General features: G+C 44.4%; 1 protein-coding gene across 2 annotated transcripts in view; it reads right to left on the bottom strand.

Moving 5' to 3' along the window:
* Positions 1-247: 247 nt before the first annotated feature.
* Positions 248-10,098, bottom strand: part of LOC139269157 (uncharacterized protein KIAA1958) — a 140,609-nt gene continuing 130,758 nt past the window's right edge. The window contains exon 4 of one of the 2 annotated variants that reach the window (XM_070888278.1): positions 248-745. In XM_070888278.1, coding sequence (XP_070744379.1) covers positions 707-745 — 39 coding nt within the window. In that variant the 3' untranslated portion in view covers positions 248-706. Of the gene's footprint in view, positions 746-3,645; positions 4,010-10,098 lie in introns of those variants that run through there. The other variant, XM_070888275.1, reaches the window with a different exon arrangement.

Below are 10,098 nucleotides of genomic sequence, written 5' to 3'. Positions count from 1 at the left end.
AGACTCTCAGGATTAGTTGTTGACTTTTCTTGAATCAGTAAGAATATATTTTTATTTATTTTATAGTTCAGGAGGAGAAGCAGATACTGGAAGTTCGCTGTGTGATTGAATTCGGAACTTGTGCCAATGCCTGTTTCAACGACTACAAAATCTCGAACAGTGTTTAAGCTCACGATGGTCGAATGTCTCTTTCATCTGATGCAAACCCTTTAGAATAGTCTGACTTCGAAATAATCGGTCAGATTTTTATTAATTTGGATTATTATTGTTTCAATAAAATAATAGTATGCACAATATAAAATTTATGTGGGCTCAAGAAGCTGTTCTGCTGAATTATTAAACTGTTTCCTCAGTAGTCTTTCCCTGTAATTTGTATGTTGGCATAAAATAATACACACTATTAAATACACAGTTATTGTAATATTTAGTTCAGGTGTCCCAATTATAAACATGTTTTGTTTCAGTTAAAGAAAACTTATTCCCAGTTTTGTCCCCTCATCTGAATGTGTTGTCTCATGTTGGCGGATCGGTTTAGACACTGTCAGAACGCTGGTCGACTCCCAATTGGCCATTCCTTGTGCGAGTCTAGAGAGTGAGCGCGTCTGGACAGTGAGCAAGTCTAGACCAAAGGGCATGACAGCTCAGTCCAATTGTGTCCCCACACAACAGCCATACACACACACACTCCTTCCTCACTGGATGGTGATCAGCAACAAGAATTTTGCGAATGCAGGTCAGGCAGCATCTGTGGAGAGAGAGTCAGAATTAACAAGGTCTGTGACCTTTCGTCAGAACTGCCTGCGCTGCTGCGTGTTTCCAGCGTTTTCTATTTTTACTCAAGATTCCCAGCATCCGCAGTATTTTGCTTTTTTAAAAAAAATGGTGTCCTAGTTCAGGTTGGCAGTGCGATATTAATGCTTCGGAGGGTTATATATTTGAATTTAGAGCTGTTTCCATCCGTAAACTATTATGCTAATCAGGGAGGGAGAAAAAAGTTGGTCATCCCATCCTGCACAAAAACCAAAGAATCAATCAATCGATCGTTGAGGATTATTAAATTTGTCCTCCTCGTTCAGCTCTGCGGGTGCCAGGGTGGGAGAATGAGAAATGCTACTAATGCCAAAGTGAAGGTCTGGTTCTATAGGTAGTTTTGTTCTGTCTGCAGAATAGACACACGGCCAGGACACCTGCAAGTGTTGGCATCTGATCTCATAAACTTGTAAGGCAAGAAGGCCAAGGAATAAGCTCTCTTATCAAACCCAAAGCACGTTTTATTGTCAGGTCTTATGGATGCAATTGCAGGTTCATATCTTTGATTATACAGTGTAACACTCAGGATACTGCTTGATAAAATTACGAGGTGTTGGCTGAGCATTTCTGTTACAAAAGGATGGGGCAACTTTGGTTGCATGATTTTCTGTTACACTGAGAAAGAAAGAACTTGCATTTGTACAGCCTTTCATGACCCCAGGACATCCCGAAGTGATTTACAGCCAATGAAGTACTTTTGGAAATGTAGTCACTGTTGTAATGTAGGAAATGTGGCAGCCAAATTGCACACAACAAGCTCCCACTAATGGTAATAATTATGAAGAGCTCTGTTGTGCACTATCATGTTAACAAACATTTTACAATTACTTTGACAAGGCAGACACCTTAAATATACTTCTTGAGAAGTTAAGCTGAAGGTTCGGGCTCTGTTGTCCAGAATACCACCAAGGTTGAAAAAAGCAAAATAGAAGACAAGTCCCATCAGGAAGTCATGACTGGAGGACACCAAAGTTGCGTCTTAAAAGACTGAAGATTAAAGGAAGAAGATTAAGGGAGATGGTGGGGGGGAAATTGCCCTCCGCCTCGTTTGGGGCGGATAATTATCACTCCCCCCCCCCCCCCCCCACCGGTGGGAGTCAGAGGGAAGAGGCGTGAAATTTGTATTTTTAACTTTGTCACCGCCTCCCAGCGCTTTGGGGCGCTGTTGGAGGTGATATTGGGGCAGTATCCATTAGTCAGTGTGGTGGTAATGACATCAGTGCAATGTGGACATGCCGCTGAAGCGTAGCAACATCCCTCCCCTTCACTTAAAGGGGGGGATGCTGCGAGGCCTAGTGAGGCCTCCTTGGCGCCCACCGGGCTGCCTGGGAGGAGTTGCCAAACTGCCTGTTAGCGGCCCGGCAGAACCAGCGGCCACCATTGTCGGGCTGACTCCATAGTTGTCCGACAATTAAAACAAAATGGCGGCCACGGCAGTGTGCCTCCACTTTAAGGGCGACAGCACTGCCCAGTTACTGGCAGCTTCCTACCTTGCGAAGCACCGACAGGTGGCAGCCGTGCTCCCAAGGGGCAATTTCCCCTACGGGGCGAAAAAGGGGTTGCTGCTGGGCGGTAAGGGATCGGCGCACAGTGTCGGAGTGCTGGGCAGGGCGGAAACCTGTTTCCGCTGCCCCTGGCTCGGGGGCCCCAATGAGTACCACAGTTTTGAGATTCTGAGAATGAATTAAAACCTTTAGCAAAGGAGGAGATATATGAACAGGAGGAGTCCATTCAGCCCCTCTTCTGCCATTCAAGTAGAACATGGCTGATCTGTATCTTAACTCCATCGAACCGCCTTGTTTCCATGACTCTTAAGACCCTTGCCTAATATCAATCTCAGCTTTGAAATTTACAATTGACCCCCAGCTTCAACAGCTATTTGGGGGAGAGAGTTCCAGATTTCCACTACCCTTTGTGTGAAGAAGTGCTTCCTGACATCACCCCTGAACGACCTAGCTCTACTTTAAGATTATACCCCTTCCGTTTGTGACATAGGCGTTATATTAAAATACTGGATATGGTCCCTGATGGCAGAGTGGAGAAACGTGCTTTGCGACAGTGCCTTGAAACCAAGAATGCCCCAGGTTTGATCTCTGGTTCATGCAGTTGCATGGGGCATGGATTTCCATGAGGATTCTCCCAGTCATCTGACAAAACGTAGGCAGAAGAACTGTGGAAACCCCAGTAATAGTGCAAGGGGTGTGAAAACCCCAGAAAATAGTGTAAGGGGGGTGGAAACCGCAGTAAATAGTGTAAAATGTGTGAAAGCCCCAGTAAATAGTGTAAAATGTGTGAAATCCCCAGTAAATAGTGTAAGGGGTGTGGAAACCACAGTAAATAGTGTAAAATCCCCAGTAAATGTTGTAAGGGGCGTGGAACCCCCAGTAAGGCTGTTTACATAATTTTCCCGGATTTTGCACAGAGTGCCCATGGGCGATCCCGATGCAAAACATATGAGTTGGTGTTGTATGAGGACAGGATTGGGCTCAGCAGTGCTACCCCTCATGGTCAAATAGCCTGTGAACATTCACCATCATGGCTCACATATGCTGTCAGTGCCCATGGAACTGTACGCCAGCGAGGGTCAATGCCAGCAAGTGAAGATGGAAGAAATATGGAAACTAATAACACAATGAGATAGTAGATGCCGGGAGATATTATAAAGGGATTGATTCTGTAAATTTGAGTTATGTGTTCATGCTAATTTCAGATGGTATCCATGCGCTTAACAAAGCAGAATCATGACCTGACTGCTGAGCCAGTTGTCAAGGTGAATGCTTCAGAAAATTCCTCTCTGACATTCGGGAGATTTATATTTTAATTTCATGTGCTATTGTCTTCACAGTGGGATAAAACTTCCATGGGGGTTTCTCCCCCATCTCCTGCTGTAATTTGGGCAAAAACCCCAGAGAGATGTCTTAAGCAGCCCTCTACATCTTCTCCGGAGTTTTTGCTGTCTTCCGCCAAAGTTACACTGCAGTCGTTCGCAGGGAAGCCCCCATGGAAACTTTTACACCACTTTATTTTGATGGAGTGAAATGGCAGACACAACACAAGGGAAAGTTCAAGCTAAGAGCTTTCTGTCCATTTTTAATTTTTTATAACTCCAAGCAATGTTCTCCGTAAGTCCCACTGCCTCTGACGCGGCCAGCGTCCGTCAATGTGCGAACCCACTCAAATCTTTGCGCATGCGCGGTACCTGCAAAGGAAAAAAAAACATTTTGCGACCTATGTGGGACCTTGTAGACGGCCGGGCAGCTTAGCGAGAACATTGACTCCCAATGTTAAGTTGCTTACGTCACAGGGCACAGTTCATGTGTCCCACAGCAGCTCTACATGTTTGCATAGAAACATAGAAAATAGGTGCAGGAATAGGCCATTCGGCCCTTCGAGTCTGCACCAACATTCAATAAGATCGTGGCTGATTATCACCTCAGTACCCCTTTCCTGCTTTCTCTCTATATCCCTTGATCCCTTTAGCCGTAAAGGCCATATCTAACTCCCTCTTGAATACATCCAACGAACTGGCACCAACAACTCTCTGCGGTAGAGAATTCCACAGGTTATAACAACTCTTGAGTGAAGAAGTTTCTCCTCATCTCGGTCCTAAATGGCTTACCCCTTATCCTTAGACTGTGTCCCCTGGTTCTGGACTTCCCCAACATCAGGAACATTCTTCCTGCATCTAACCTGTCCAATCCCGTCAGAATTTTATATGTTTCTATGAGATACACTCTCATCCTTCTAAACTCCAGTGAATACAGGCCCAGTTGATCCAGTCTCTCCTCATATGACAGCCCAGCCATCCCTGGAATCAGTCTGGTGAACCTTCGCTGCACTCCCTCAATAGCAAGAACGTCCTTCCTCAGACTAGGAGACCAAAACTGAACACAATATTCCAGGTCAGGCCTCACTAAGGCCCTGTACAACTGCAGTAAGACCTCACTGCTTCTATATTCAAATCCCCTAGCTATGAAGGCCAACATGCCATTTGCCTTCTTCACCGCCTGTTGTACCTGCATGCCAACTTTCAATGACTGATGTACCATGATACCTAGGTCTCGTTGCACCTTCCCCTTTACTAATCTGCCACCATTCAGATAATATTCTGCCTTCGTGTTTTTACCACCAAAGTGGATAACCTCACATTTATCCACATTATACTGCATCTGCCATGCATTTGCCCACTCACCTAACCTGTCCAAGTCACCCTGCAGCTTCTTTGCATCCTCCTCACAACTCAAACCGCCACCCAGCTTAGTGCAAACTTGGAGATATTACACTCAATTCCTTCATCTAAATCATTGATGTATATTGTAAATAGCTGGTGTCCCAGCACTGAGTTCTGCGGTACCCCACTGGTTACTGTCTGCCATTCTGAAAAGGACTTGTTTATCCCTACTCTTTGCTTCCTGTCTGCCAACCAGTTCTCTATCCACGTCATGGAAGTTATAAAATCATACAGCGTAGGAGGCCATTCAGTCCATTGTGCCTGTGCTAGCTCTTTGAATGAGCTATCCAATTAGTCCCACCCTCCCCTGTTGTTTCCCCATAGACCTGCAAATTCTTCCTTTTCAATTATTTATCTAATTCCCTGTGAAAGTTATTATTGAATCTGTTTCCATCACCCTTTCAGGCAGTGCATTCCAGATCATAACAACCGCAAATTACCTTTATTAATTAACTGGCAAGTTGTACCTTGCCTGGTGAAAGGATACACAGAAATTTTTTGGGGGGACAATTTATGTTCTGTAGATATGAATCGGCCACTTGAAATCTGAAAATGATGTTGATAAAATCATTAACATTATTTTATCTTGGTATAACCAGAAGCATAACAACAAATAGCTCCACAACTTGTGACAAACTATAGAGTGGGAATATGTATACTTGCCCATGGTATACTTTACTTAAACATGTGTAGCTTGTTTCCAATGGAAAAATAAACAAGGATCTTGCTAGAGTCCATTGAATGATATTGGGGCTAAAAGGGTTAAATTATGAGGCTAGGTGGCATAGACTAGGCTTGTATTCCCTTGAGTATAGAAGATTAAGGGGTGATCTAATTGAGATGTTTAAGATTATTAAAGGATTTGATAGGGTGGAGAGAGATAAACTATTTCCTCTACAACAACAACGACTTGTATTTATAAAGCACCTTTTAATGTAGTAAAATGTTCCAAGGCACTTCATAGGAGTGTTTTAAGACAAAACAAATAAATTGGACACCGAGCCCCATAAGGTGGCTCCAATTAGCTGGATAACAATGGAACCAAGCGAGTGCGGTCCCACCCAACTGGACGATGGTGGAGAGGCGTTGGAGGAGGATGGAGTGGTCAATCGTGTCAAAGGCTGCAGACAGGTTGAGAAGGATGAGGAGGGATAGTTTACCTTTGTCACAATCACAAAGGATGTAATTTGTGACTTTGACGAGAGCTGTTTCGGTACTGTGGTAGGGGTGGAAACCGGATTGAAGGGATTCAAACATGGAACTGCGGGAACGATGGGCACGAATTTGGGAGGTGACAACACGTTCAAGGACTTTGGAGAGGAAAGGGAGGTTGGAGATGGGGCGGTAGCTAGCAGGCACAGTGGGGTCAAGGGTTGGTTTTGAGGAGCAGAGTGATGACAGCAGATTTGAAGGAAAGTACCTGAGGAGAGTACCGTTAAAAATGTCAGCTAACATGGGAGCCAGAAAAGGAAGTTGGATGGTCAGCAGTTTAGTGGGAATAGGGTCAAGGGAGCAGGAAGTGGGTCTCATGGACAAGTTGAGTATGGAGAGGGCAAGAGGGGAGATGAGAGAGAAACTGGAGAGAGGTGTGAGTTTAGAGCGAGGGCAGGGGGGAACCTCAGAGGAAGTTTGGCCTGATGGGCTCCAGTGGGGGAGTTCAGAGTAAGGGGGAATAACTTCAAAAGTAGAGCTAGGACGTTCAGGGGTGATGTCAGAAAACACTTCTTCACACAGAGGGTAGTGGAAATCTGGAACTCTTCTCACTCCCCCACCTATACCAAAAAAAAAAGCTGTTGAGGCTGGGGTTCAACTGAAAATTTAAAAACTGAGATCAATAGATTTTTGTTAGGCAAGGGAATTGAAGGTTACGGAACCAAGACAGGTAAATGGAGTTAGGTCACAGATCAGCCATGATCGAATTGAATGGTGGAACAGGCTCGAGGGGCTGAATGGCCTCCTCGTGTTCCCATGTTCCTGGAGTTGGTTTGTAAACATCATCTAATTGTGTCCCAGTCTCATTCTCTGCTGAGCTTTTATTTTATATACGATGTAGCTGTTGTTTTAATGTATTCATTGAGCTTCCTGTGAGTTGCTGCAGGTTTACGATGTTGCCCTATGCACTTTTTTATGCGCCTATGACTTACAGAAGTGCTGCAAGTTTTGTTTGCAGTAGATTGCAGGATTACTCATTAATAACTTCTTATTACAGTGTGTATTGTATAATCAACTGCTCAGCCAAATAATTTCTATTGTTGAGTGTCTGGACACAGATTAAATTAATAAATATGTGTTAATATACTTAGGCAACAATTTGAAAAACACCAGCTTTTTCAACTTTCAAAAATGTTCTTATTCCTAGTCGAAATCTCTCCATGGCCTTGCCCTTCCCCATCTCTGTAACCTCCTCCAGCCCTACAACCCTCTGAGATCTCTGTGCTCCTCCAATTCTGTCCTTTTGTGCATCCCCGATTTGCATCACTCCACCATTGACGGCTATGCCTTCAGCTGTCTAAGCCATAAGCTCTGGAATTCCCTCCCTACCTCTCTCTTCTCCTTTAAGTCACTTCTTAAAACCTACCTCTTTAACCAAGCTTCTGTCCTAATACATCCTTATGTGGTTTGGTGTCAAGGTTCGTCTGATAACGCTCCTGTGAAGCGCCTTGGGGCGTTTTACTACGTTAAAGATGCTATATAAATGCAAGTTGTTGTTGCTGCTCTGGTCAGACCTTGAATACTGCATCTGTTTCTGGTCACTAAGAAATAAGAATTATTTAAGTGCTAGAGACAGTGCAGGCAAGAGTCACAAGGATGATTGCCACTGTCTAGGATCTGAGTTGAGGAAAGTCTGAATAGATTTGGGTTTTAGAGCCTGGTAAAGTGATGTCTGGGAGAGCCTGTGAGGAAATTCCCTGCGAATGAGCAGTACAGATCGGCTTGCTAACAAATCCTGGATTGTCCTGGAGTCTTGAGAAATTAAAGATGAATCTCCTGGCCACTGCAAAACCCGGGAGAAAAATCGCAGAGGCATTAAAGAAGTGTTTTTTTCTCATTTTCTTTGAACACTTTAGTTTAATAGTTTTTAAAATGTTCGAGATGGGGGGAAAAAGGCTGTTTGATTGGGAGGGAAATGTTGGAGGCAGGAGATCATATGATGAAATATCTAGGAATATGTCCAACCAGAGTTGGCAACCCTAATTACAGAGAAGGTATTTCTTGCAATGTTGTTAATGCACTGTCAACGCTAAGCTTTGGATCAGGTAACAAAAAAATATTCTAATGAAGTTTACTGTAAAATTTGATGAATATTCTAGGAGTTAAATTTCTAAAGTTCATGTTAGGACTGATTGCACAAGGTGTGTGGATGGAATAAATGGCCTCATCCCATTTAGTGATTTCTTATAGCAATGGAGCTTTATAATGTGTTTTCACTGGTACAGAATGGCTGCAACTCTCATCACAGGTGTATCCACATTTACACACTTTAAACAAACCTTGTATCCTAGCTTTGCCGCTGTTCCTTCTCCTCTTTCTTATAACTCACCTGATGTTATCTTTTCCATGTGCCTCACAACATAAACCAAACCATAAGAATACAAATTAGACCGTGTACACCAGATGTGTATGATTGTCATTCATCTCATTTAATGTGAACACAAGAATCTTTGCAAATTGAGCCAAGGCAGATGAGGTTAGATTGGGTTCGATGAGGTTAGGAGTTCTTCCTCGATTTCCTTATGAGTGAAGTGGATGAGATTAAATGAGTTTAGTAGTAGCAATGATCGAATGGATAATACCTGGTCTTTCAAGGGCTGAATAGCCATTTGTCATTCCATACTATATGTTCTAAGGAAATGATTCAACTGCAGAATGTTCCTGGTCACACAATGTTGATGGTTCCTGCTGTGTATCTGTAAAGCATGCACTCCCATGTTCCGTCACCAGGAAGCGCATCCCCTGAAGTCCCAAGGGATCCCAGCATCCCTTGGGAGCACTGTATATAAGCCGGCCCCCAAATCCTGTTCCTCACTCTGGAGTGTCTTAAAGACTGGGGTCACTGTTACTGTAACCTCCCCATGTGCAGTCTCATCTGTGTTAGGAATACAATAACTGGCGACGAGGATATGAATCTAACGCAAAGATGCAGCAAACTGTGGGTATCCTGGAGAAGTTCTCGGAGGGCGAGGACTGGGAAGCCTATGTCGAATGGCTAGACCAGTACTTTGTTGCTAACGAGCTGGACGGAGAAGGAAGCGCTGCAAAAAGGAGAGCGGTCCTCCTCACAGTCTGCGAGGCACCGACCTACAGCCTTATGAAGAATCTTCTGGCTCCGGTGAAACCCACAGATAAGTCATATGAGGAGTTGTGTACACTGGTTCGGGAGCATCTTAACCCGAGGGAGAGCGTGCTTATGGCGAGGTATCGGTTCTACACGTGCCAGCGATCTGAAGGTCAGCAAGTGGCGAGCTAAGGCGACTTGCAGGACAATGTGAGTTTGATGGCTACCTGGAGCAAATGCTCAGAGACTTTTTTGTACTGGGCATTGGCCACGACACCATCCTATGAAAACTTTTGACTGTAGAGACACAGACCCTCAGAAAGGCCATTGCGATAGCACAGGCGTTTATGTCCACCAGTGATAACACCAAACAAATCTGTCAGCACACAAGTGCTAGCAATGTTCATAAATTAACTGGAACTGTGTTTGCGAGCAGAAATGTACAGGGCAGAACCCACGAGTCTGCAACTGCCAGCAGGCCTCAGGTGACCCAAATGACTCAGAGTCCGCAACAAAGGATGAATGCAAGGCAATTCACACCTTGTTGGCATTGTGGAGGCTTCCATTCAGCTTATTCATGCCGCTTCAAAGGGTATGTTTGCAAGAGCTGTGGAACAATGGGACACCTCCAACGAGCTTGCAGACAAGCTGCAAGCTCTGCAAAACCTGCTAACCACCATGTGGCAGAGGAAGATTGGTCCATGGTGGATCAAAGCAATTTCGAGCCTCAGAGAGAGGAGGCAGATGCTGAAGTACACGGGGTGCACACATTTTTGACAAA

Source organism: Pristiophorus japonicus, chromosome 1 (genome assembly GCF_044704955.1).
Source record: "Pristiophorus japonicus isolate sPriJap1 chromosome 1, sPriJap1.hap1, whole genome shotgun sequence".
Classification (NCBI taxonomy): domain Eukaryota; kingdom Metazoa; phylum Chordata; class Chondrichthyes; family Pristiophoridae; genus Pristiophorus; species Pristiophorus japonicus.
The sequence above is the reverse complement of the archived record's forward strand: the minus strand, read 5'-3'. Positions and strand labels throughout refer to the sequence as shown.